This window comes from Nyctibius grandis, chromosome 16 (assembly GCF_013368605.1).
Source record: "Nyctibius grandis isolate bNycGra1 chromosome 16, bNycGra1.pri, whole genome shotgun sequence".
Classification (NCBI taxonomy): Eukaryota; Metazoa; Chordata; class Aves; order Nyctibiiformes; family Nyctibiidae; genus Nyctibius; species Nyctibius grandis.
In genome coordinates, this window is record NC_090673.1 from 2,933,438 (window position 1) to 2,960,042 (window position 26,605).

Consider the following 26,605-nt stretch of genomic DNA (forward strand, 5'->3'; position numbering starts at 1 on the left):
GGGTCCCCGCTCCCTGCCCCGCAGCGACCGCACACCGGCTGTGCCGCCACCTCCGCGGCCTTTAATAGCTCCGCAAAACCCGTTACACAGCGGCCGGGATGAGGATTACACACCGCCTCCGCAGCCCGAGCCCCGCCGCGCTGCACGAACCCCACAACCCCTTTTCCCTCCGCGGCAAGGAACACCCCGAGGGGGAGAGAAGGGCAAGGGGGTCCCAGCCCAGGGGGGACACGGGGTGCGAAGGGAGGAGGGTCCGTGGTCCCAGTCCAGAAGGAAAAGGACATACGCTTGTCCGTTCGGGCCGTGGGTAGAGATGGAAAAGCCGATTCTGCAGCAGCGATTCTGCAGCTTCACACGTTGTAACGAGGCTGAATATCAGAAATTAACTTTTCAGTAATGATTTCGGCATGAAAGCAAAGTTCTCCGTTGGAGTCCGTTTTGTAGCTTTACTGTCCATCTCCTGATAGCTCAGAAATTCTGTCTATTGATTGGAGGAGGTCAGCGACGAGCTGCAGTGATTCTGCTCCCGAAACCAGCTGCCTGGAATGTGGGAAAGACGCAGCGTTAGACCGAGGAGGAGAGAGCAGCTGGGCAGCGTTTACCCATGCAACGTGGTTTTTCAAGCAGCAGTTTATCTGGACTGAAGACTTCACTTCTTGAAGTACAAGAGTGTTAGAGAAGTGAAGTATAAGAGACTTAGAGAGTCTAATAGTTATTAAGTAAAAAAATAAGACTTACACATTATAGTTATTTTTATTACCTAAACTTGGAGGAAAATACACCGTAGGTAGGAACACAGAATACAACAGCCTGAGTTTCAATCCTAAAAAAAACCACTGGGGACATTTAGTTGTGACCTCAGTATTTAGACAAGCATCTGGGATCATGTTAGGAGAGTTGTCTTAAAACAACTCACTTTATTGACGACCGGGAGTTTGTGATAACCGCGAGCAGGTTCTGCAAGGCAAGGTCTGCGTTCTGCTTCACCACGGCCAGACTCGCCGACTGGCCTGACCTCAGGGCTTCATTCTCTGTCTTGTAATTCTTCAGCTGAACCTAGGGAGGAAACAGGCAACAACTTTATATGAAAATAACCCCAAAACTCCAGTAGATACTTTGCAACTAATGAATACATTGGTACAGCAATTTATTACATACAACTAATGAACAGATCCCATAACCAGTGCCTAGAGGGAATGTCGTCAGTTCTGCAGAGCAGTCTCTGACACAAAACTACAACTTGGAAGTCTTTATTAAAACTGAAAACATGTGCAGCGTTTTCATGCCAGCCTGCCAGCCTCAGCCCTCAAGTCTGCTTGTTTCACAGAACCAACCCAGTGCGAGAGCAGCGTATTCCTGCGCCGGCGGTGGGGATGGAAGCTGTTACCTGACACTGACATCCAACACTAGGCAGGCTCTGCTGAGCTATCTGTACTATCTCTCAAGGTTCTCTCCTTTCCTGTCAAGCACCTTCCTACAGCGAAACGCCCACGTGCCCTGTTGCATTACAGCATTCACAGGTCCCAAATACCAAACAGCATTTGAAAAATCACATGAAACTTCAGCAGAACTGTAAGCAAAGTACCACATATCCCAGAGATGAAGTTAACAGTCTGCGTAGAGCTGAACTGTTCTAGTCTAGAACATCTTCTACGGCATTCATAGGAAAAGGGAAGCATAGTTCAAATTTTTCAATATCCTTTTTATAGGCTCAATTTCAAGATGTATCCTTTCAGCCCCAGCACATTCAGCAAGGCCTTAAGAATGCTGCTGCGTACCTGAAGTAACGCATTTTCCTGTTTCAGTTTTGTAGCACTGTTTTCTGCTTTAACAGCCCGTTTCTGAAATAAAATAAAGATTTATTTATACCATAGCAGTGCTTAGGACACAGCAGGCAGTTTGAGCTACGCAGGAATGCACGATTCCAGCAAGTAACTTGAAGTGATACAGTTTGTGTTATACCAGCTCATGTTCTGAATACTTTACGAGATGGGGATAGTGCCCCCAGTCATGTCTGATCAGCTGTTCCCTCCCTGTTTTTCCTTTCTGATATCTTCGAGTGCTGTCCATCACCTCCAGCCATTAAGTTTTGTTCATGGACAAGAGGAGAAGGTAGTCAGTACAAAGAAGCAAGCAGGAAAAAACAGCTCTTAGTTCATACAGGAGGTGTTTTCAGAAGGCAGCAAAAAAAACAACTGAAGGTGTTGATGAATCCAGAAAAGGTATTTCTGCAAAGGCCTCCCCTATTCTAGGTAACGAAAGGAGTTCTAGCCTGGGACAGAGTCTTGTTACAAGGGAAGAATCTGAACCCATGTCAGGGCTGTTTAGTGCTCACATGGGTGAAGTAATCACTTCAGCTTCTTGCACTCTCCTGAGGGAGGAAGGGAAATGAACAGAACTACACAGTTCCAGCTGCAAACAAGCTTCTGCTGCTATGGCAAACGCCAACACTTACCGTCATCAGCTGGAGATTTTGTTCCACGTGCTGCACCATTGCTTCCAAATCCCGTGCTTCCTTTTCTTCTTTAATTTTGTTTTCCTCAAGCTTTTTTTCAAGCTTCCTCATCCTTAAAAAACAGGAGAGAATGTTCAGTAAGCGCTTGTAACATTAAATAACTTCATAAGAAAATTCTAGGGAAGGATCAAGAAACTCATTCTTTCATGTTATAAGAAAAATGAAGTCTTCCCACAGAACTACACTTCTAGGCTGTGGCTCAGGGATTTCCTTGTTGAACATCAATTAGCATTAACAGGAACTATACAGCTGAATGCAGAAAGGCCATAATGAAAATATGGCCATTCACAATCCGCCTAAATAAGGGTAATTCTGAAACAAATGGTTACCCCATCACCATGGAAGTACCAGCTGCCTCACTGCCAGGACCAGCAGAGTGCAAAGGATTCAGACAGGAACTTAAGAAATTGCCACCCTAGATCAGGCACCAGGTTGTTTAACCTCTGCAAATTCATGTCTCCCAATATCAAGTTGCTCACCAGCAAAAATAAAAATGCTTTTCTTGCTTCAAAGAAGAGAGATTAAGATTCATTATTCTGTTAATCTGAAGCTTTATGAAATGCATTCCGTCAAGCCCCATCCTCATTTTCACTAACCACCTAAACTGCATGAAGTGTAAGCCACACAAACACACGCATCAGATGTCAGCTTGCTACTTACTTTCCAAGCCTTTTTCAACAAGAAAACCAGGTTTGTTAAAGCTTTTTAATAAATAGCATAGATTTCAACTACATTTTTCTTCTTTAAAGACGTTGACTGTTTCCAGTGAGCACCTCTTCTAAGACAACTCCTTGCTTATGTGGTTACTTTCCCCCATACTGTGGCTTACGCACTTTTCTGCTTGAGTTTCAGAGAAAATCTGAAGCTTATTGATCTTGCTTCTCAAGCTGGAATTCTCTTCTTTTAGCTAAAAAATAGAAATTCTCATTAGAAAGAGGGTGTGGTTTCACAACACTACCAGCACTCCAAGACCAGTACCAGAAGAAATTCAGCTTTAACTCTAGTGCTGGCAAGTCTTGCACTTTCTATCACACTGAAGCTTTCTTTCACACCTAGTTTTCCCCTCTCAAAACCATTTAATTTCACGGACCCTGCAGGGCACAGAAATGTGGCACCAAGCAGCCAGCACCGATGTGACTAATCAAATGCTGTTAATTCTAAATTAACATGACCTCAAGGGGAAGAGCATGAGGAAGTCACCTCGGTCATGCCAAAAGCAGGAGGACAGACAAGGCACCGAGTCTGACTCATGCTGTAGAGCAGTTTTTCAGACCCACTTCTCTTCCGTAAGCACCTCGAACAAGAAGCTGCCACTTACCGAGCAGCCCTTGCTGACAGCACGTTTCTGTAACAACCTGATACACGAGCTTAGCGCTCGCTTGGCAGAAGGCGAGCCTGCAGGCGGCGTTTGTGCCCGCCCTAAGGTACCGGGGCACGGCCGAGGTGCTCACCTCCTCGTAGCTGGGCTGCCGCAGGGAGGGAAAGCCCGGCCCCGGGGGGGCTCCGAGGGAGGCCACGCTCGGGTCCTCGCTGAAGAAGGAGCCGGCGGGGGGCGAGGCGGGGCCCGCGGCGGCGAGGTGGGCCTGTTCCACGGCCAAGGGCTGGTAGCTCCCGCTCCATTCCTCCTCGTCCTCCTCTGCCTCTCCGGGAGGCGCCGGATCCGGGAATACGAGCGGGCCAAGGGGGCTCAGGCCGGGCCGCGCCGCCTGCGGAGGGGACAGCAGAGCAGAGGGGCTCAGGCAGGCGCGGGGCGGGCGCCTCAGCGCAGCGGGGCCCGGCCGCGCCTCCGCCCGGGCCCTACCTGGCGGGCACCGCCCGCCTCCTCGCCGCTCCGGGCCTTGCTGCGGACGAACTCGCGGAAGGAGAAGGGGTTGAGCTCGACCGGACCCGCCTCCGGCAGCCCCCCGGCCGCCATGGCCGCCCCCTCCGCGCCCCGGGAAGCGACCAACCGCGGGGCGGGGCCTCCCCTCAGAACGCACCAATTAGCGAGCGGCCACCACAACCTCAACCAATCGCGGCCTCCTCCGAGTCCCGCCTCCCCGGGGATAGCTCAGCCCCACCCCTTTCCCCGCCCCCCCGGGGTCACGCGGCTGCGCAGTGCCGCCCGCCCCGCACCCCCGTGACCCCGCGCCGGGGTGCGGCGAGGCTGCCGGGTGACGGCAAGATGGCGGTCGCCATGGCGTGGCTGCGGCGGGGCGCCTGGGGCCCGGCCCGGCGGTGAGCGCTCCCTCCCTCACCCGCGGGGGGAACGGGGCGGGGGGTGGGATGCAGCGCCCGGTACCGGCCGCGGGGGACGCGCTGCCGGGGCTCTCGGTCTCCCTGACGGCGGCTCCCGCTGCCCCGCAGGTGCGGGCTGGCGGCCGGCCGGAGCTACAGCGGCGGCGGCGCCTACCCCAGCGTGTCGCTGACGTGCCCGCTGCCCGGCGTGCCCAAGGCGGTCTTCGCGGCGGCCGAGGGCCGGGAGCGATTCGAGACGCGGGTGACGGTGCTGGAGAACGGGCTGCGCGTCGCCTCGCAGAACAAGTTCGGGCAGTTCTGCACCGTGGGCCGTGAGTACCCGCGGCCGGCAAAGGGGGACCGGGGGGAGCACCGGGCCGTGCCACTGCCCCGGCCTGAGCCGGCCTGGGCAGGGACGCGGCGGTGACACTTCACCTCCCCGGGGAGCCGGGTCTGTGTGTGGGGAGCGGGGTGGGGTAAAAATCACGCTGACTTTTTCTCTTCTTAATGCTAGTTCTTATAAATTCGGGATCAAGACATGAAGCGAAATACCTCAGCGGCATCTCTCACTTCTTGGAAAAGCTGGCCTTCTCCGTGAGTGCTGTGGGAGCGGGGTCTGTAGGGAACACCGTAAATCTGCACAGCAGTGAGAGCGGCTGAGGGCAGGGCCTGCCCCTCGCAGCGGCATTGTGGCTTTAAGGTGTTTAAATAGATGGTGATGGTGTTCCTAGTTAATTACTGTGACCATAATTCTATTTTGAAAGTCTGTTGTGCTTTCACTTCCAAGGTTAGCGAGTATTTAGCAAACCGTTTGACTTAAAGAACGTAGAAGAAGATGCTGCACTGAAGGATTATAAACGGTTATGGCTCCACTAATTAATAACACTGCTATCTTCTTTCTTAGTCCACAGCTCAGTTTGGCAGCAAAGATGAGATTCTCCTCACCTTAGAAAAGCACGGGGGCATTTGTGACTGCCAGGCATCCAGGTATGATGCTCTTTCTCTGTGCTCTGTTACCTGAGTGGTTGTAACACTGACAGTAGTTTGAGTCACTTTTTCTGATGTGTGACAGTAAAAGCCACTTTTTGCAGCAGAAATCCATTTGTGGCGACTGCTAAGAAGCTACAGAAGTGAACCCGAAAGGGTTATATTTCCTTTTGAAAGCATTGGTTAAGCAGCTTTATCTGTGATTTCCTGATGCACCTTTATTGAATGATCGTAGAAGCAACTTCTCAATGCAGGACCCGTCTGCTTGTGTTGCAGGGACACCATAATGTACGCTGTTTCTGCTGATGCCAAAGGCCTGGACACGGTGGTCAACTTGCTGGCTGATGTAGTGCTACAGCCCAGGTTATCAGGTCTGGGAACATTAATCTCTGCCTCAAAAAAGACTTCCAGCGCATGACTTGCTCTTAGATTTCGGAATTCTTCATTAGCTCGTGCTCATCAAGAAGTTATCATGTAGCAATTGGGTGTTGTGCATGGTGGCTGTTACCTCTTGCTTCCTCTTTTATTACAGATGAAGAAATTGAGATGACTCGAGCAGCGATACGATTTGAGCTTGAAGACTTGAACATGAGACCTGATCCAGAGCCTCTCCTCACAGAAATGATCCATGCGGTAAAATACTGGAACGCCTGTCTCGCGTGCAGTGCCCTGTACGAGACATGCTGCATACTCTCCATCAGCTTTTCTCAACTTCAGGGTTTATTTTAGACTATTCTGAAAACAGATTTTTCCGTTATTCAATTAGATTTCAGTGGTGAGAGGGAGAATTTTGCTGTCCCTCCACTTTTAAATCCTACATTCTACACACGTGAAAGATTTTAACCGAAATGAAAACTCTCTATAGCTTATCTTGTTGACATGGGTGACAGCGTGTTGTTGAGTTATGCTGACATTAGTGAAATAATGCTCAGCTTTTCCTCTCTTACATGTCTCAAACGGGTAGGCATAATTCTAAAACAGAAAGTTTAAATGGAGGGAGGTGAAGTCAGATGTGTTATTTTAATGTATCTGTTCCCTCTTAGGCAGCCTACAGAAACAATACAGTTGGACTGAACAGGTACTGCCCAGTGGAAAACACTGACAAAATTAATCGAGAAGTCCTGCATTCGTACCTGCACAACTACTACACACCAGACAGGATGGTGCTTGCCGGGGTGGGAATCGAGCACGAGCAGTTGGTGGAGTGTGCAAGGAAACATCTGCTTGGAGCGGAGCCAGTGTGGGGCAGTGGGCAGAGCAAGGATGTGGACAGATCTGTGGCTCAGTACACAGGAGGCATTGTCAAGGTAAAAGGAAGGTGGAGGTGGGATCGTGCCTCTTCCTCGCTGTTGGAGGTGCAGATTTGGTCTTGAGCTGATTTCTCTACAGGCTTTGCTTTTCTAAAATGACATACTTTTCATGAATATGAGCCAAAACTGGCCGTGACAGCCATCATCTGGGTGACAGGTTAATTATTGGGAATGTATCAAGCTGGATACAACAGAGGTGAAAATCAGCCCTCATAATTTGTCTGCCCTTCCCACAGGTTGAAAAAGATATGTCAGATGTGAGTCTGGGCCCCACTCCCATCCCAGAGCTTACCCATATCATGATTGGGTTAGAAAGCTGCTCGTTTTTAGTAAGTATTAACCTAAAATCCTTCAGTTTGGGTGCCCTGTACTTGGAGAATCCCAGAATACTCTCTCATGATGTAAACATTGGCACTTGCTGCTGATGCTGCATGTGCAGACAAGCAGCTTTTTCACTGACAGTTTGATGAAGGCACTGACCTTTACACTCTTGTTGTGCCATGTTTCTTTCCGACTCTCTTTTTCTCCCACTTTACTCATCCCTGACCCTTGAGAGCTCTGCTGTCAGCTGACTGAGTTTCTTGTTGCAATTCAGGAGGAAGATTTCATTCCCTTTGCGGTATTAAACATGATGATGGGAGGTGGTGGCTCTTTTTCAGCTGGAGGACCTGGCAAGGGCATGTTCACCCGACTGTATCTCAATGTGCTCAACAGGTTGGTTTGCCTTTCTGTTTAAGGGATAGCAGGAACAGTCTTCTCTAGCAGGTTCACAGAGAAGGCTTCATCTTTTGAAAGCCAGCACCCCCAGGTTTTACATCAGCTTATTCTGCTTGAAACGTGCAGGACTGATTTGTCCGTGGGCATTTTGAGAGGGTGAAAGTAAAGGGCAGCAGTGACCAGGAATCCTGTCTTCCTCCACTAGCCCAATCCATCCTTTCATCAGGGGATATTAACAGAATTGGCAGTCTCTGCGTTGTTCTTGGTTTGGTCTCAAAGATGCAAGTGGAGAGAAAGAAGTAGAGATGGCACATGCAGAAATTGTCAGAGGCAGGGACTGACAGGTCTCACTGGCACTGCTGAGAATCCTGAAAATGCACTAGGAGAGGACTCGCTGTCCATGTTTGTTTAATTTTTACACTTAAATTCTGTTTTTTAAATTTTTAAATACTGTTTGTATACTCGCAGGCACCACTGGATGTATAATGCAACCTCTTACCACCACAGTTATGAGGATACAGGTCTCCTGTGTATACATGCCAGTGCAGATCCAAAACAGGTATAGAGTCCTGTATTCAAAGACAGGTGTCCTTAAAAAGTAATCACATCACTTATTACCAGACAGTAACATTAACAGAATAAGCACTGTTCTAATCTTCTTTCAATTATCTGTTATTCCTAGGTTCGAGAGATGGTGGAAATCATCACAAGAGAATTCATCCTAATGGCAGGAGCAGTGGGAGAGGTCAGCAGCCTAACGTGCAGACTATGCAGATGGTCTTTGAGCTGAAATAGTGCATTGCACTGGCTTTGCTAGAGTGAATTTTTGTAGATAACTGTTACGTATTTCTGAAAAAGAAAACAGTAACTTTAGCAACACATTCACAAGGTGTTTGCAGAACTCTTAGGTGGTGTCTGGTATTAGAGAGCAGTGGCCAGACTTTTTTGAACATCTGTTTGTATTTGCTGCTCATTTACAGGTAGAACTTGAGCGAGCAAAGACGCAGCTGAAGTCCATGCTCATGATGAACCTTGAGTCTCGGCCAGTTATCTTTGAAGATGTGGGAAGGCAAGTGTTGGCAACAAACACAAGGAAGCTACCTCATGAGCTCTGTGACCTGATCAGTGAGTAGACCATGCTTTTCCTTGCCTTGACTGAACTGCAGGTACAATTGGGCAGCGGGGGGAAGCAGCTTACAACATATCCTTGTAGCACAGATGAACTGCCTTAGAAAGCCTGGGGGCATAAATACTACAGATACATATTTCAAACTGATCTCAATCGTTTGCAAGCCAGCACAATGCTTGCTTTTGTCAGAAGGAAGGAAAAAACAGAGAAGGTCTAGAGTTAGTGATTAGTTTTCCCTGACTCAGCATCATCATAAAGCTGCTTCATGCTATTTAGAGTGTAGTTGTCACAGCTCTGGCTTTTTTTCTTTTCTGCAGGTCAGGTGAAATCTGCTGATATCAAGAGAGTGGTCACTAAGATGCTTCATAAAAAGCCAGCTGTGGCTGCACTGGGTGACTTGACAGATTTGCCCACTTATGAACACATCCAGGCAGCGCTTTCCAGTAAGGATGGGCGACTCCCGCGGATGTACCGACTCTTCCGATAAGGCAGTGCATCTTGCACACACCTGACAGACTTGCTTCTTTTTTTAATATGTTTTTGAGATTATAATATTGCTGCAAGCCCTTCCCCCCATCTTTCCAGGCATACTGTGCAAACGTGGAGCTATGCTACAGCTGAACAAAGCTGCTTCGGAACACCGGAGTGTGAAGAGCTCTTTATGTTGGGCTTAAAGGCCCTCCCTGGCTCTGGATGAGTACTTTGACCCTCTGAGTAGGTTACAAGAGAAGAGGGGTGTATACAGCCTTCTCTTGGCACTGGGGAGAACGCAGCAAGCCAAAATATTCATCACTACAACTGAAAGCATGTATCATCTGAGAAGAAGTAAGTCACTGCTGTGTGTTACCACCTAATTACACCAGCAGTAGGAGTGGGGCTGTCCCGCTGGAGGCCCTGGTGTGTGCCCTTCTTGAGGAATGTGGTGGCACGTTTGAGAGCTTGGCTTACATATCTGAATTCAAAGAGTATTTATAGCTGTTACCGAGATGAACAAAGACTTGGTCAAACTGAATTAGGAAAATACTAGTTGTTTTCCACGTGAAGTTAGGCAACAAGTTTTCTGCAGACTAGGTTTTGTTACAAGCATCATGGATCTATTTCATCAGTGTAATTTACCATCTGTAGTACTACAGAAAGTCACATGTCTGGAAATAACTTCATAATTTTGCTAGAGCTCAGAGGAAAGTAGACCTATGCCGTAAGTAAGTTTCTGTGGAGTTCACCTACAGAGATACTACGCATAATGCTACATGGACACTTATTTAGCAATCCTATTCTTCAGGGTTTTCACTTGCAAGTGAACCCTGCTAAAGAATAAAAGTTCTTTTACTCCAGACTTGGTAGACAAACAAAGTTACTAAAAGAGTTGCTGCTGCTGCACCTTGAACTCATACCTACTTTTTTCATTGTCACTCAGATGAATTTAAGGCTGTGCAAAAAGAAGAGATAATTTTCAGTCTCACAGCAGAGATGTCACTCAGCTAGGAGACAAGATCAACAAAATGAGAACATTTAGAAAGCTTATGATCTTTAAAGTGACTGACACCATGGTACAGAAAGACATGACGCTAAGCGCCACGCATTTGATGTACCGTAGAAATGGAGACCCAAAAGAGGAATAAACATTCAATTTACATAATCCCCTGACATATGGGATTGAAAATGTAGACAGCTGCATTGCAGCACTTCACTGGCTAGAGGTGTACTGTAAGGAGCAGTTAAACTGGGAGCAGAACACTGCGAGGCAGCTATTACCTGCTTTATCCCCATACCTTTCCTCACGCAACTAAAAGAAAACACGTTGCATTACTTCTTGTGGAACCCAGAGTATGAAAGTGCTATTCCGTTGTTGTGTAAGTTTATAAGAAAATAAAGAGGCCTCTGAATGACTGGAGCAAGTAGTAAGAGTTCTGAAATTCATCAGCAAATGGTTGGGTTTCTTGAACTGGCAGGTGAAATGTGCTGTGTCTGTTTAATGCAAATTATCCCCAAGAAATGTGTCCTCTTTTCCAGCTGAAGACAAATGGCTCAGGTCACCCGAATGGTTAGCATGCATCACACAAAGACCTCTAGGTCAACAACTCTGCAATAAAAGCTTGTTCTCATTTAAGGTATTGCATTAATTTATTTTTATTCCTTTAAAAAGAAAGGAAATCCAAATACCTGATGGCTACAGACAGGTCAGTGCCATAAATGTTTGTACCGCAGAACAGAAGCTCTGTCTTGGACAGGTTGCATAGTTAGCAGCACTTCCTCCAAGTTGTTTGCACGGTGTTTTATGTACTAAGGTAATTATTGATCCAGCTGATCTGTGCCCATGAAGAGGTTTTAAGTATTAGCTGTACTTAATATTTTACCAGTGCCATACTGGTCCATGTAGTATGTTTAGCCTTAAGACAACACTACTTCCAAAACAGCAAGTTACTCACAGTTCACCAAATTGGAAAAATAAACGGAATTAACTGTAATCAGAGGTAATGAAACTGCGCTGATGGGACTTGCTGCAGTTTCTCTGCATACTTCCCTAGCATACTCACTTGACATGGTCATCCCTTTGGTGAAGCATTACACAGTAGCTGTACTTAGACCATTATTTTCAACTCAAGTGTCCTGCTGCAGAAGGCAGGTAGTGTTTTATCACCCCTAGGAAGGGCAAGTGAGTTAAGGAAGGGATTGTTTCAAACAGTCTCAACAGCCAAATACATGGTGTGAGAGATGATTGATATTTACCCCCTTAGTAACAGAAGGCCTATAGAATAATTATTGAAAGGCAATGTTTCTACACTTGGAATGTACAGTAGTACATTCACACAGATCTTGTTGTAGAGGACCACAAAAGCCCAACACAGGAGCACCATCCTTACACAGAACTGCCCAAATCCCCTCACTGGTCCCTGTTATGCATTTTACAGAACACCATACACTTGGCTACAGGTAAGGAGAAAAAAAACCAACCCTACAACGTGTGTAAGCTAACCAGATCAAATCGAACAGACAAACAAAAATGGTCACCTTTCTGCAGGCTTTTCTCAGGTCCCCTGCCCCCCGTCATGCCAGTTCCAGAAGCTGTGGCCCCTGTGTGGAGTCATCTCGGAACCAAGAGACTGCATCCGGTTGCTTCCAAAGATAGTATGGTTAAAAATAAATCAATTACATCTGTTGGGATGGATGTCCTAAATAACTGACTCCATTTTCTTCAGCAAAAGCACTTGAGCTACATGGATTAGCTCATGCAAATGAATCCAGGATGAGGTTTAAGACATTCTTCACAAGCCACAGCAACTGCCAGAGGTGCTTAAGCAGACAATTCCCTGCAGAGTTTGCCACGGCCTGAAATCCTCTTTCCGGGCACCTCTAACACAAGCAACGCAGAGTTCTCGGCTCAGGAGACGCTACATACGCTGCTGGATTTTTGGTCCTTTTGCTCTCGCCGTTTCTGAAGTTCCCTTGTAATCCGCCTTTTTATTCCGATTAAATAGAGTTCTCTGTCAAACTGCCCTGCAGCAAGTGGAATGCTACAATACAAACACAAGCAATTAGATGAGGGCACAAATAATTATTCTTTGCCCAGCATTTCCCAACTAGTTCATACAACAAAGGCCAAAAACCTGATTTTTTACTTTCTCAAGGCATTCAGCTACTGCTGTGGGAGCAAATGGGTAAAACAAAGTTGTTCTTCCACAGCAACAAGTTAAGGTTTTTCACAATACATTTAAATGACAAAAATATTGGTTGTAAAAGGCAAATGTACTTCAATTTAAGCACGATCATGCCTGCATTCATAAGGGACATACATGGAGGACATTCTTTATGACCCTAAACTAAAAAGCACTCGTTTGAAAAGCTAAACTGTTGGCTTGGTGTATTCACTGGGATGGTTCATGCACAACAGTTCTTTCCGTGGTGTGTTCTAGAGAGGCCAGAAGGAAACCCTAGCAGCCCAGCTTCACAGACTCTGCAATACTTCAATTTAATGGATATTTAATACCCACAAACAACAAAAAAAATCCCAATTCTAATTGCACTGCTGATCAAGTGCTTTGAGAAATCACCGTTTTCTAGATACCTGGGTCCTGAAATCCCTGACCATGCTACTCACAGAGAAGAGACTAAATTTCAGTGACTTAACCAAATTTTCTAAGGAGTTCTACTAGCACAGCAGCCCACAGTGGGACATTAAGAACTTGAAGGATCTCAAAATCCTCCACTGACATACAGCTACGTTGAAATGCAGCCACCGCTGGGGAGGAAACCAGCATTGATCCCAGAGAGGGAAAGGGGAACAGAAGAGGAAAGCTGTCCACGCTGACAGGCAAGAGAGAGCTGCATCTCAGATGAACACAGATTTACAGCCAATTGCAACAGACTCCGTTTATCTCCCTCAGGAGGATTAAGGGACCTGGCAGCAGGGATTGCAGGTGTCAGCGCAAGGTTTAAGTGCTCTTACTGCTCTGACCACTGAGAGCATATATTGGGTAAAAAACAAACAGGCTGCAGAGAGCTGCATGGGATTAACACTATTTCAGGGACTCTCCTGAGAGGACAAACTCCAAGCAGGAGCATATCCTCATGTGCAATCAGAGAGAGTGGCATAAGGAGGTACTAACTTGTCTCTGCCAGGCCTCACTTTCACACGGAACAAGGCAAACACAGGCCGATGGTCTGAAGTTTTGATCACAGGACAAGAGGAGTACTTGACAGCGTGGATGTCATCTCGGTACCGACTGCGGTATACGACTCGATCCTGGGAGGCAGAGAGAGAGGGGAGACTGGTGGTAACTCCCTTTGCACATCCACCCTGGAAAGCAGCGCTGGTTCACAAGAGACAAATCTATTCATTTATCACACTCCACTTAGTGAAACTCTCTTTGACAGGGATACATTCATGCAGAATGGGTGTCTGATCCCAAGAGCAGTTCTGTGCCCAGCTGTAGCACAGAGGAGAATGCATTGGAACAGGATATAAGGCAGAGCAAATAAGATTAGCAGCCTGGGCCAAACTCTTCCTACGCTCACAGATTCAGCAATCCTTTCTTACAAACCAGTTCCACATGCCCTGTTCCCCTGAAGGAACAAATCTCAGCATGACTCTATCTTATGCAGACCAACTGTGGAAGGCAGCTGTTTCTTGCAGGTGAGAATGCCCTTTGGAGGCAGCTGAGAGGCTGAGCAGCCCTTCCGAGCGTGCTGCTCTGCAACCATCCCTTACCGTGTAGGAAGGAGTCCTTTGTTTGGAAGTGGTGTCATAGCTGTCCTTCCCTATGTCAAACTTGTAGGAAGGATGGAAATTAATGTCAGCCTCTTGGAATCCTTTGAAAATAGACCCTGTAAGGGAAGAGGAGAACAGCGTGAACAACAAGCTTCTTCCCAAGAACCTGGCACAATTGCTGCATTTATTCAACACAACTCAACTAATGCTGGCTAGAAACTGCAGCCATGAGTAGAAAAATATGAGCTTGGGCTCCAGAAAGGGAGCAAGCTCAAGTTCTTACAGAGCAAGGATGAAAAGCTACTCAGTGGCTATTTAGACACACAACACTTGGTACATTCCCTTCCCCTTCCACTCATGACACTTCACAAATGCTAGCTATTCAAATCTAAATGCCCTAGACACTAGGAGAGAATGATGTCCAGTTTTCAGAGGAGTCAGATGAAACAGAGCAATAAATGGCGTGGGAGATTATGTTATATATACCAAACTGCTACAACAGATAGTCCCTAGTACAGACTACCACTGGATTTGACAACTGCTGACCTCCCTTTTTAGGGAACTTAACAGAAAGCAGCGAAGGTCTCTGGGAAACAGGGATTTGACTGAAATTATTTCTATGCGTAGATATCTCTGTTCCTGGCAGCTAGGAAGAAAAATAGCTATCCCTCACCCCGACTCATTTCACTAATAAGCTGGTCATAGGCCAGCAGCTTGGACACGTTTGTTTCTGGGTTCTGGCTCAAGATGGCATCCACGGTCTCACGGTCCTTATTGAGTCGGAAGTTGAAGTCACCAAACCAGAACACTTCATCAAAGCGAGTTGTGACATCACCTGCAAATCCAAGCCAGAAGTGTCAGTAAACATCCTGGAAAGTTCTGAAAGCACAAAAAAATCCCAAACTTTCCTTCCCTCAATCTCCTTTTGACTTTTGAGGACAATTAAAGTATATGATGTAGCTCACTCGTTAAAATGAAGCTCAATTCTTTCGAAGTGAGAGCTGTATGATGCACAGCTTACTGAGAGTGCTGCTAGATAGACTCAAGGAACAGGCATAAATTCTTTCTTTTTACTGCCAGGAGATATAATACTTGAGCACATTTTCTGCCTGTCACCACACAGAATGTGGTAATAAAAAAACAGTAGAAAATAGAACAGAAATTTTAAAAATCATAGAAAAAGCTGAAAAGAGACCAAACTATCTATAGGACCTAAATAGTATGAACACAGAAATCTAATGCTACACTGCAGATAAAGAGTAAATCCATCTTTCTAGAAAAAGGGCTTAGCTATATATCTAGATGTCACGTTAAGAACACAGTATTACGAAACAATAATAGAATTTGGCAAACAATACGCTGACCTGTGTATATGCAAATTGAAATAATGTTCTTTAAGTTTTGAAATAAAGTAATTTCTACTTGTTCTAGAGGAAAAAGTGAAACACATCCATAATATTGATTAAAATTACACCAAAATTATCTTATTGCTGTTCTGAGAAAAAATACATCACATCAAAATTCCTTTTGAATCCTCTCTCTCCCCCTCCATTTCAACTTTTTCTCTCAAATTCCCCCCAAAATTATGCTCCACCTAAAAAAAAAAAATCATGTGAATAATAACCATCCTCAGACAAGAAGACCTGTGGTCTCTTTTTATACCGTCCCAAATTAGCACTCTCATTCTCTCTTCCTTAGCGTAGACTGAAAGACAATGCACAAACTCTGCTCATTTGGGCTCCCACACAAACAGTTTCACACTTACTAGAACTGGATCGATACGGGTTTGTGTCCGGAACGTTCTTGGGAAGTGTAAGGGCTTGAATGGTTTTATTGTAGTCCAGTTTCCTCTCGTTCACCTTACTGTCCCCAGCTGAAAGACAGAATCCCGTTACTGCCAACGATGCATCATTTTCATTCAATTACCATTTTTGGTTATAACGGAGCTTCCAAAGGACATCAGGCATTTTCTACGTGTAAAATCTAACACTCTGACCCAGGGAGCACACAGACTGAAAAATGAGAGACAGTGTGGAGAAAGGGATACAATTGTGCAGTTAATTAATTTTTTTCTAAACACAGTTCTTTTGCACATTTACTACCAAAAAATCCTCCTCCCTTATTGTTCTCAGCTCAGCAATCCTGAGCTTTGCCTTCAGTCTGCCCCGCTCCTCTATCCCCCTGCAGCTTTTTTACCTTTGTAAAGCAACCCCCCTCCTCCCTCAATCAGGACACTTCTAACAAGACTGTAAATGTCTCACATGTGAAGTGGGAGGTGATGAAGAGAAAGGAGGTCCCAAAAAAGGTGAAGCAGATTCCCAGAGCTCCCTTGGTTTTGATCTGTGATACGATTCGAGTTGTCACCGTGGCATACTCCACTTCTGGAAGGAGAAAAAGAAGCTGCTGTTACTGAAAGCCTCTAGAGACAGTGATCAGGAAAGTCAGGCGAGGGACAGCCCTGGAGAAAAGGACAAGACGCCCGATGGCAGCAGTCCTTTCACCTCCCCACTCTCCAGCTCTTACTGGACCACACACCTGAGCAGAACCAGATCAGGTCCCTCCGAATGAAGACCGACATGTAGAGCACCCCGTGTGCAGCAGAGTAGAGCATGACGTAGTGGGGGCCCAGCGTCTCTTGCAGGCGGATCTCCCACTCTCTTCTGCAGGAAAGAACAACAGCTGGATCACAAGGGCAGCACAAGAGACAACAACCAGGAAAGGAAATCAGCGTTGTGAAACAGAGCAATCCCTCTGACAAAAAACATCAAGTAAGGGTAAGCAAAACCTCCACCGCCACGGCGATACCGCAGGGAAGGCTGGGCAGTGTGGCGTGAGCTCCACACACGCCGTGCAGCTCTGCGTGTTGGTGAGAGAGTATTGCTGCCACTGCCCCGAGCAGCTTGCAAATCTAAGGAAAACCAAGTCCCACTGGGAAGATACCCTAAACCAGCAGAGTCTGACGTGAGGCTTCAACCTGCTCTTCTAGGGTCGGTCAATCTCAAGACTAGAAATTTTGCAGCAATGTACAACTAATGAGCATGTGGATGCTAACACTAACAGCCAGCCCGGAGCCAGCTCACAGCCAGCCCAGGTCTGTGGTAGGATGCCCACTGCAATCAAACAGGAGCTTTGCTATTAGCTGCCCTGCACCAGGACCCAGTCCTGTATTTACAGATTTTTGTGACATTTTGCTCTAAAAACATTTCCCCTGGTGCTCATGCAATGGGATACACAGACTTATTAAAGGGGTGGTTTCTTGAGAATATGATGGACACTACTTCCAGACTAATTAAAAGCAAAGTAACTGATTAACAAGAAAAGAGGATGGTTCATTACATTGTTTTTGCTACCTGTCTGGACAGCCTTCTTGAACCCCAATGACATACATGTCCTGGGCATAGTCAGGATCTGTTGGTAATAAGAAGTCATCCAGATTCACTGGAAGTTCCTATTATTTAAAAAAAAAAAGAAAAAAAGAAAAAAAGAAAGAAGAGCAATATTAATTATGCAAAGATTTATAGAAGAGTGCAGAGAAAGTCCAGGCAAAGCTACAAGTTCCACAGCATATGCAAACAATTCAGGCTAAGTGATAATACTAAAAATTCTCCTTCCCAAAGGCAGACTGCAACTGCAGTCGCTCCAGCAGCACCTCAGGTACCTCAGTTCAGCCACGTGGGCCAGTAACATGATGTTTCTAATTTCCTGTGGTGCTTTTTTACCAAGCTCACAGGCTATTTACTGAACACCGCAGGGGTTGCTCGTGTCCTTCCAGGCATAGCTGCTCAGGCGCCTGGTAGAATCAATCTTGAATTCCCAGATGCAGGCAGGAGGCTGTGTTCTTTATCAGAGATGTTCTCCTCATAAGCACTAAATCATCAGCCATCTTCACATGACCCTAATTGCAACGAAGCATAAAGGAGCTGCCACAAAAAGCCAGCGTGGCACTAGCAAGCTCACAGGTTTCATACCTAGTGTCTGAGGAACCCCGTTACAATGACTCTCTCACTAAGCTGAACGTGCATGAGAGGCTCTTGTAATTTGATAAAGACGATGAACTCAGGTTGACAAGGAACATAGTCATGAACAGAAAAAAAACATTGCATCAATTCTTGTAGTAAAGATGGGGTAAATTTACCACTGCCAAAAGACCTGTGGAGACTTACGTGCACATACCTTCTGACCCTGCATGTTCCAGGTGGCCACAAAAATTCCAATATTCCGATCAGGGAAATATCTGCTAAGTTCTTCTGCTCCCAGTAAGGCACCATTCGCCAGAAGGCTGCCTTCCAAGTAGCTTCTGTGAACAGAAGACCCATACAAGAGCATCCAGGGAAACAGCATGGCAGTTGGAATAATGATTTGCAACGCTTGAATTTTGAATTAACCAAGAACATACCTTTAGCTCAAGAAAATGGCATTTAGTATTATGTATTGTTCTGCTTGCCTAAAGTTCCTTATAAAGTTCCAACCCGTAGAGAGAGTTCATGGATCATATGCAAGAAAACAAAACTATCGTCATAAACTGGCCTTTTCAAAGCCACCACACCATCATCATGATGGTGAGACTGATACTGCACAGGTTCTGCGATGAGAAGACTGAAGCCACCCAAAGTACTTACCACAGACAAAGAATGAAGAGATTGGTTTGATATTCGAGTATCTTGAAGCAGCTCAGTTTACTTAAAACATGAAAATAGCTTCTGGCACCAAGTTGCTCCTAATCAAGGACTCAAACTCACATTCTTCCTTCAATTCAGCTCCCGTGGGACCCTGAAGCAGTTCACTGTACATGGTTTGATCCTGCCAGAAGCCAAACAAGCTCAGCACCTGCAGAGGACCCTCAGCACCTTACAGGGTTTGTGATAGTACTGCATGTACTGCATGATAGTTTCAAGCTAAAATATTTGAGTTTTTTCCTGCCATTTAACATTCAGTTCAATTTACTTTTAGATTAAAAAAAAAATAGTTTTTCCCAACTGTTAGCATGCACAGCTGCTTCAAAACAGATTAATATTACAAGCAAGCTGACAGCAAACCAAACTTATATTTATGAAAAACAATACCCAGCTGAAAGGGGCAAATATAGAGTATTTGTACTAATCTCTTCATCTTCAAGCCGTTTCCAGTCTCCACAGCAGGTTAAACAACACAGAACAACTTTTGTGCTTCGCTGCTCGGTTGGAAGTTCCCTGCCTCAGCCCAGCAGGGTTCTGCAGGGCAGCTGCCTCCCTGCTAACGCGCCCCAAACTTTGCCACGAGAACCTGGGGGACGTACCTGCTTCGAACATCCTTGGAGCGGATGGGAGTGAGCAGGCTGAACGTGGATTTCATGGAGTCTGTGGAGCAATTATCATAGACCATCCCGTTGCCATGTAGCCTGGTATCGCTCAAGCTGCTGCTCACCCTCCCAAACTTGTGCTGAGAATAATGTTGATAATCCATGCAATCTGAGTCAATCCTATTAGCTGTCCTCAGTGTGTGAGAGGCCACGTTGAGCTCCATGGGCGGCAGAGGTCGAGCCGGCATTATTTGGGACAGCCGGGGTTTGCCGCCTGGGAATGGTTTCCCCCGCAGGAGCCCACCAAAGGCACTGGAGATCTCGGAGGCTCGTTTCCCCAGGTCGGCGGTGCCTCCTCTGCTCTTCCCCACAGGACTGGCTTCCGAGGCGTCTGGTAAACTGTGCAAGGAATCCTGCTGGCAGCACTGATGGCAAGGGCTTGCCCTGCCCCTGATGGGAGGGCTGAGGGATGCTTCCTGCAGAGAACCATTTGAGGAACTTGTCTCATTGGGATCAGTCAGACTTTCCTGACTCGTTCTAAACTTCCTCCACCTCCTCCAGCTTTTCTCATCCAGAGATGCAGCACGTTCCAGACGGGGTTTCTGAGGAGGCCTTGGAGTGATCAATTTAATTTTCATATTAGCTTTGAGTTCATCCGGTAGAAGCTTTAAGGTTTCATTTAATGAGGTGCTTGGAGGATCTACAAAGGTAAGCACCCCATTGCCACTGGCCTCCTTCTTCGCTGCTTTGCCAGCTTTTTTAGCGTGCAGGTCCTGTACTGCTCCACCCTCCGTGCTCTGAGTCACAGACGCCCCTGAGAGCTGCGGAAATCCGTTTGGAGTACTCATTCTCCCCTGGGTACCAGCTATGGATGCTGCTCCATAGGAAAAGTTCCTCACAGCATAGTTTCCTTCCCTTGCTTACCCCGTTGGTTCACAGGGGTAGCCAAGCCAGAAAGACATGGAAATTGAAGACAGCTCAGTCTTTAGCTGAGAATGAAGGGGAGGTGTATGTGTAGGCAGGTGCATTGTCTGCAAAATTTCAAGAGGTGGGATACCTGGATTTCTCTAAGAGAAACACATAAGAATGAAAAGTTATTGAGCTGCAAACTCTGCTCCTTAATCAGAAAGCCAGCTCCTCGCAGGACCTCCCTCCAGAACGATTAAAACCTTAACGTGACCTTGTTAGAAAACCAATGTTATTTTCTTTTTCTTTCAAGAGCAGAGCAGTGAACTGACATCCTCACTGCTGTAGGCATCACGGCTGCATAGAGACTTCTTCAAGAAACGGTTATGCACGCTGTCAGCATGAAAGGAAGCTAAAACTGCCCATAAGTCACAGAATCACAGAATCAATGAGGTTGGAAGAGCCCTCTGGGATCATCGAGTCCAACCATTGCCCTGACACCACCACGTCAACTAGACCACGGCACTAAGTGCCATGTCCAGTCTTTTCTTAAACCCCTCCAGAGATGGTGACTCCACCACCTCCCTGGGCAGCCCCTTCCAATGTCTAATGACCCTTGCTGAGAAGAAATGCTTCCTAATGTCCAACCTGAACCTCCCCTGGTGAAGCTTGAGGCTGTGTCCTCTTGTCCTATCACTAGTTGCCTGGTCACAGCTGCTTCTCCTTGCTGTACACCGAGTCACCTGCACAACCAGCCTCTGGGCTGCCCACCGCACTCGGGGCCAGAGGCCAGGAAATTTCCAGAGATCTCAGCTTCTACCATGGTCTCCCAGCGGCAGATCGTTGCCACCTTGTCTTGCTTTGCGCCAACCCCCGGCCACCGCCGCTGCATCGGAGACAATACCCGAGGGGTGGCTTTAGGGGTACGGAATTGGGGTTCCACCCCCCGCTTTCCGCGCTGCCCAGGAGGAGGGGCGGCTTCGCCACCGCCTCGCACCGCACTCACCGACCCCAGCCCCGACAGCGGCCGCGCCAGCCCCAGGCGGGGGGAGGATGGACGAGACCCCCCCACGGCCACGGCCACGGCCACGGCCCCGCGCGGGCCCAAGCGCCACCACCCACGGGACGCGGCCCGGCCCCGCTCACCGCTGAGAGACCACCGACCGCGGCGGAGGCCGGCTCCGCTGCGCTGGCCTCGGCCGTGCTTCACCCGCCGCGGCCTCCCCGGTGCCCGCCCAGGCGCAGGGCTGGCGGCCCCGGTCCCGCGGGCCGAGCCGAGCGGGCGGCGGTGGCGACCGCCCCGGCCCCGCTGCGCGCCCGCGGCCCGGCCGCGGCAACGGCGGCGACTCTGGGCCCGCCCCGCGGCAGCGCCCCCTGGCGGCCGGAGGAGCGCCCCGCCGGCCCCCGCCCTGGGAGAGCGATAGATCAATCAATCGTATAAACCCACGACCGTCACGATCCACTCTAGATTAAGGCGATATTCAAAGAAGCAGTTTAAAGCAAAGCATTTTACACTTAAAAACAATTAAAAGTTACTTATATTAAGGCTACAGCTTCAATTTTGGCCGTTTCAATGAACACACTCAGGTACAACCGGCAGCTGATGCCCGTTGGGGTAACGGGAGGAGCGCTCTCCCGTTCCCTCTCTTTGGAAATAATCCATTTAAACTTACAGGAGAGGCTCCTTCACCCAGCTCGCTAAAGCAATAACCACAAGAAGTAGTAAAATGTGAAAGTGCTCCAGAGCGCAAAATATTTTATTTAAGAATTTACAGTGTCAAATCTTACACTTAGGAAAGATAGCCGCTCCCAGCTCAAAGGAAGCCTTCTGGAATTAAGTTGTTTGGCAGTCTCTACTGAAAGAAGAAACTAATCAGCAGCCTGGCTGAACTAGAGGAAAGCCAAGTGTCTGCCTAGGTTTCAATTATAGAAAAGTAAACCAGACCGACTGCTGCTGACCACGTCTGGAATCGAGTACGGACCATTATGCAAAGGTTTCTTCTAATCCCCCAAGAGCACTGTACTTCGGCTACATACAAACCTTTTAGGACAGGCGTAAGGCTACCGAGATCTCACAAGGGTGGGCGTTATTCAGGAAAAGAAAAAAAACAATCGGGGACCAACACTGGCAATTTCACATTCACATTATTTCTACTCCTGGGCAGAAATTCAAGTAAAATCAAATAGTTTGGTGGCAAGTTCTAAATAAAATATGGCCTAATGATTTAATAAATATTTAAAGTTTATTTCTCTCTTTGCAGATAATTCAGATCATTCAGTGAATATGAATGTTGCATATCATGGTTTTCAAGATTTCCTATATTAAACCTAAAGATTTTAAAGTCCATCGGTATAGGTCTAATCCGTCAACTTTTAGTATGTTTGAAATTCAGCTGTTAGCTATTTAAGACCTTAGTTATTTTAGTACTGGAAATTCAAGAACAGAGTATTATGCTGATTCTGGCACTCAACAGGAAAGACTTAAAACAACTTTCAAGCTGTTACCACCTTAACGTACAGTGCCAGCAGTTCGAGAGAAAGCAAGTAACCATATTGCACTTAAAAGAACACTCACTCGTCAAATAGAACAGCATCGGCTATTATACAGAGAGCTTCTTTCAGACTATACAATTTGCTTTACAAGTAGTCTAAACCACAAACTACATACATACTAGGTAAGATCCAAATCGATTTAGTATTAGATTACAGTCACAGTTTTCATTCAATACAGGTCAATTTATTTGGATGAGCTGTGGCTCCCTCCCCCCCTTCAGAAAACAAACCAGCACGAGGCTTTTCCCAGATGAACACCTCTGATTTCATACACCGACAAACCAAGTCCTGTTTGAGAAGCGTTACAATTGTGCATGGTCCTCTTAAGGCCACAGAGCGTTATGTTACAATGTGGACATGTTTTTCCCCCGCTGGGAGGGGAGCATCCTTCAGAAATTAAGGAATCCCTGAAACTATGTCTTCGAAGGTCACACTAGTAGGTTTAAAATAAGGAATAAATTGCCTATGCAATTTACAAATAGTTTTTGTAACAGACAGCAACTATTTCCTCCCTCGTGTCTATTCTTTATCACAGCAAAGCTACGTCGAGCCAGGTTTTTTAAAAAGGAAAAGTTACATATATTTCATGTTTGGTAATGATTTGCGTAGATGAGGTGCAAGTAGGGAGACCCATGAAAAAAAATCACCCATCATTAAATTTCTGTCCTGTCAACTGCAGCTAGTACTGGTACCATGTGCCGTAAGGTTGAACAGTTCTTTGTACACTCAGAACATGAGTGAGAATTCCAAATACAAAGCCATTGTATTCTACTTCAACGTTGGATACTTCCTCTGTCCAATTCTTCCCAGCCTTGAACTTCCAGTGGCTGCAGGAGACTGAAAAAGGAGAACAGGAATAAAAAATGTTCTGTAAAAGTGACAGACTGCACTATCTCCCTGTAAGGATGAAGGGGAGGTGGGGGAAGGCACACCAAGGCTATGTTCAAAAGGCACCTGAGAGAAGAAGAGGCAGAATTTGTACTGATATTTAAGGCCACACCAAGTTAGTTGTTAAAGGTAGGTGTGGCCTGTGGTCACTTAAAACAAGAAAGGTTCAGCATGACTATGATTTACTCAAGCAACGTTTCACGACTTGGTTTTACAGTCAGGGCTAACAAGTCTATGGTTTTGCTCAAAGTAAAGATGAGGCCTTTACTCACTTGTGCAAATTGTGAAGGATTGTAGAACGGTACTGTTCCTGCTGAAGGTCCCCCTGAAGGTGGTACAGTGGCAGGCTGGGGAGTAGATAATACTGGAGTTACAGAACTGCAGAGCTTCACTGCCTCACACGTGATTTGCTTAGTCACACAGAGAAAATATTCACAGTAATAATGCCAACAATATGAAGAGCGCAGCATATTGTAATAACTGCAAAAAGTGCTGGTACAGTTTGCATCCGTATCTTCAACATTATTTGCTTAATGTAGGAATTGGCAAAACAATGTCACATGCACAAACTGTAAATAGCTCTGAAAATCCAAAGCATGCAAAACCAAAACAAGACACCAGTGCGGCTTCACTCAATTAGTACCTTCTGCTTTTGTTAGTAGGCCTTAGGACTTGCCCCCAAATAAACATTCTACGACAAGTTTTGCTTTACTAAGAAATATCAGGAAGAGTTTGTGTCACCCCTTTATGGTGACCCCACAGTACTAGGACTTACAGCAGAGATGAAGCATTCCTTTAATTCCTACAGGGGCTTTAGCAGATGAAACAGGCAATGATGTTACTACCAATTTGAGACTGGCACCAGCAGAATGACAAGGTTTTGCTTGTGTGAGTCTTTTTAGGAGGTTTTGGGGGTTTTTTTTGGTTGGTTGGTTGTTTAAAATCAACTGACTTCTTTGGTATCCCAGGAAAGAGCTGATCAAAATTACTAAGTGAATCTCTTGGGAACATAAACATAAACAAAAAGCATGCCTGGATTACAGCATTCTCATAAATACAAAATATCTGAAGACCCTGTTTGAGCGTTGAAAGGAACACTACATCATTAGACAATGTTACTTCTGTGAAATGAGAAGAGGGGAAAATGACTAAAAGTAGCATTAGTAAGTATTTGAGCAAATGCAAAATAAAGAGGGGAAAAGTAAATAAGTTAACATAAATGAGAATGGCCAGCCACATGTACCTGATTAAAATGCTGGCTTACTTCACGTGATAATGAACTCATTGAACTAGAGCGCGAAAGCTACAAAACAGCAAGAACACACAAATACAAAAAAACACAAATAAAAAAGTCGTCATGCATGTCACTGCCCCAAGCTTTCAGTCGTTTTATTTAATTTTAAAAAGTCTCACTGCCAAAGGTTAAACCAACTTCAAGTTAAAAAAAATGTAAAGCCAGAAGTTAGTTTAAATCAAAAGGACTTCTTAAAGCACAAAATTATGTAGATATAGAAAACATTTAGTAGGAACAAAAGTAATGTTACTCTGCCTGGCACACAGCAATCTATTTTCCTCTTTGTGTCTTGCACTTAATATTAGTGAAATTATATGCATGCATGGAGGCAAGAAGAGATCCTCAAACTGCTATTGACATTTTACTCTGAAAAAGGCTTGCAAAAGTCTACTTATACAGAAAAAAAGTGATCACAGTACAGAATGTATGGCATGGAGGCTGAGCTTCTCATATGGACTCAGAGGGGTTTTTCTGTACAATTTTGGAGGCAGTCATATGATTCCATCTTGGCTAGTTATCAGCAACTTAATCACGTTACTTGTTGTTTTAGATGGCCCATGTTAAGTCCACTATGAATTAATGGTTAAAATATGCTGCACAGGTCATCACTAACCACTTTGAATCAAGTCTTACCTCGCCTGATTGGGAGCCATCAGGGTTAGAAACAGGCAGTCCAGATCCAGGAGGAAGGATTGCAGGGTTTAAATACTACAGAAAAACAATGCACTTTTGTTACTCTCTGTTACTATGATGCTATTTCACATTTCTGCTATTATTGATCCCACGAAGCAAAACAACATCACAATACACCAAGCCAGGTGGAACACACAGTGTTGTGGCTACTTCCTATGTTCTTGGTCCCTTTGGTCACTTCTCACAGGCTTCCCACTTCCATTTTCACTTGCATTTCCCTTCTCCAGTTTTTAACTAAAATGTAGGCATTAGGTTTGCGTATAACAACATGCTTTGTACCTACTCTGGCTACAAAACTACTATTCAGAATCATGAGGGTTTCTTAATCAGAAGTTTGAATTAGATATACAAGACACTCTTTTCTAACCCACCTCTGGTTCAACAGCTGCAGCAGGACCTGGGTTGGTTTGATTTGCAGCTGGTGTGTGCTCTACTGCATCACTCCCTTCCATCGGCTGGGGTTCCCCTGGAACTACAAAGGAAATGGGATTTAGCCAAACACACCATTCCAGGGCTTCTGACTTCACAGAATGAGAAGCAGAGACATCAGCAGAACCAAATTTCTACAATACCAATCTTCTCCCAGGAAAGAGGTAATTTAAAGAGGGCAGTGTTAATGTCTCTAGATGCCCCAGGCTTGTTACAAGTGTGCAAGCAGGAGATGCACACAGTTCATACAGATAACCTTGGTGCAACACAGCATGTAGTGAAAGCAGGAAAAAACAAGGCAGTAGGCAAGTGTGCAGGTAGGACCTCTCCCTTTCTTTCCCCAAATATCAATCCTGGAACTAGGAACAGGCGTCAGAAGTGAGCACGAGATACTGAGCAACACAGGAATACTGCAGTTCAAATTTTGGTGTTTGGATGGCCTAGCCACTCTGCCACGTGGGGGAAGGCAAAAAAGAGAAC

At 46.1% G+C, this 26,605-nt stretch overlaps 4 protein-coding genes across 9 annotated transcripts in view; 1 reads left to right on the forward strand and 3 right to left on the reverse strand.

Annotated features, from left to right (window-relative positions):
• Window positions 1-41: 41 nt before the first annotated feature.
• Window positions 42-4,452, reverse strand: ENTR1 (endosome associated trafficking regulator 1). Its single transcript, XM_068414092.1, has 7 exons — window positions 4,317-4,452; window positions 3,967-4,221; window positions 3,349-3,422; window positions 2,456-2,567; window positions 1,779-1,841; window positions 917-1,056; window positions 42-540 (listed from the first exon to the last, which is right to left on the reverse strand). The coding sequence occupies exons 1-7, from the start codon at window positions 4,428-4,430 to the stop codon at window positions 447-449; spliced, it is 852 nt and encodes a 283-aa protein (XP_068270193.1). The 5' UTR covers window positions 4,431-4,452; the 3' UTR covers window positions 42-446.
• Window positions 4,453-4,655: 203 nt separating this feature from the next.
• Window positions 4,656-10,985, forward strand: PMPCA (peptidase, mitochondrial processing subunit alpha). The gene is made up of 13 exons (XM_068413873.1): window positions 4,656-4,732; window positions 4,862-5,064; window positions 5,247-5,326; window positions 5,637-5,719; window positions 5,996-6,090; window positions 6,252-6,352; window positions 6,763-7,026; window positions 7,266-7,358; window positions 7,625-7,743; window positions 8,215-8,305; window positions 8,429-8,491; window positions 8,727-8,871; window positions 9,193-10,985. Exons 1-13 carry the CDS (start codon window positions 4,680-4,682, stop codon window positions 9,360-9,362), a joined length of 1,560 nt encoding a protein of 519 aa, XP_068269974.1. The 5' UTR covers window positions 4,656-4,679; the 3' UTR covers window positions 9,363-10,985.
• Window positions 10,986-10,989: 4 nt separating this feature from the next.
• INPP5E (inositol polyphosphate-5-phosphatase E) lies at window positions 10,990-21,506 on the reverse strand. 3 transcript variants are annotated; one of them, XR_011049360.1, is made up of 12 exons: window positions 21,415-21,506; window positions 19,360-20,429; window positions 18,258-18,381; window positions 17,435-17,532; window positions 16,620-16,744; window positions 16,346-16,465; window positions 15,850-15,957; window positions 14,758-14,919; window positions 14,085-14,200; window positions 13,483-13,619; window positions 11,888-12,390; window positions 10,990-11,184 (listed from the first exon to the last, which is right to left on the reverse strand). XR_011049360.1 is itself a non-coding variant. In XM_068413875.1 (11 exons), the coding sequence occupies exons 2-11, from the start codon at window positions 20,208-20,210 to the stop codon at window positions 12,258-12,260; spliced, it is 1,971 nt and encodes a 656-aa protein (XP_068269976.1). In that variant the 5' UTR covers window positions 20,211-20,429; window positions 21,415-21,506; the 3' UTR covers window positions 10,990-12,257. The 3 variants fall into 3 exon arrangements, 2 of the variants coding, with proteins under 2 accessions (XP_068269976.1, XP_068269975.1); XM_068413875.1 differs by having other exon boundaries at window positions 10,990-12,390; window positions 16,346-16,462; XM_068413874.1 differs by having other exon boundaries at window positions 10,990-12,390.
• A 485-nt stretch (window positions 21,507-21,991) lies between these two features.
• Window positions 21,992-26,605, reverse strand: part of SEC16A (SEC16 homolog A, endoplasmic reticulum export factor) — a 30,034-nt gene continuing 25,420 nt past the window's right edge. For all 4 annotated transcript variants that reach the window (XM_068413808.1, XM_068413807.1, XM_068413806.1 and 1 more), the window contains 4 exons: window positions 26,068-26,168; window positions 25,637-25,711; window positions 23,982-24,056; window positions 21,992-23,658 (listed from right to left, as the gene is read on the reverse strand). In XM_068413808.1, the coding sequence (XP_068269909.1) occupies window positions 23,590-23,658; window positions 23,982-24,056; window positions 25,637-25,711; window positions 26,068-26,168 (320 nt within the window). In that variant the 3' untranslated portion in view covers window positions 21,992-23,589. The remainder of the gene's footprint in view (window positions 23,659-23,981; window positions 24,057-25,636; window positions 25,712-26,067; window positions 26,169-26,605) is intronic.

Coding starts and splice junctions, on each gene's coding strand:
- INPP5E (XM_068413874.1), bottom strand. CDS start 20,210: ATGAGTACTCCAAACGGATTTCCGCAGCTCTCAGGGGCGTCTGTGACT. Junction 13,620..14,084: donor AAAGGACTCCTTCCTACACG/GTAAGGGATGGT, acceptor TCTGCCTCCCAG/GATCGAGTCGTATACCGCAG. Junction 12,391..13,482: donor GTGAGGCCTGGCAGAGACAA/GTTAGTACCTCC, acceptor TTTGTATTGTAG/CATTCCACTTGCTGCAGGGC.
- PMPCA (XM_068413873.1), top strand. CDS start 4,680: ATGGCGGTCGCCATGGCGTGGCTGCGGCGGGGCGCCTGGGGCCCGGCC. Junction 5,065..5,246: donor GCAGTTCTGCACCGTGGGCC/GTGAGTACCCGC, acceptor TCTTAATGCTAG/TTCTTATAAATTCGGGATCA. Junction 6,091..6,251: donor GCTACAGCCCAGGTTATCAG/GTCTGGGAACAT, acceptor CTTTTATTACAG/ATGAAGAAATTGAGATGACT.
- ENTR1 (XM_068414092.1), bottom strand. CDS start 4,430: ATGGCGGCCGGGGGGCTGCCGGAGGCGGGTCCGGTCGAGCTCAACCCC. Junction 4,222..4,316: donor AGGCGGGCGGTGCCCGCCAG/GTAGGGCCCGGG, acceptor TCCCCTCCGCAG/GCGGCGCGGCCCGGCCTGAG. Junction 1,057..1,778: donor AGGAAAATGCGTTACTTCAG/GTACGCAGCAGC, acceptor TTTCCTCCCTAG/GTTCAGCTGAAGAATTACAA.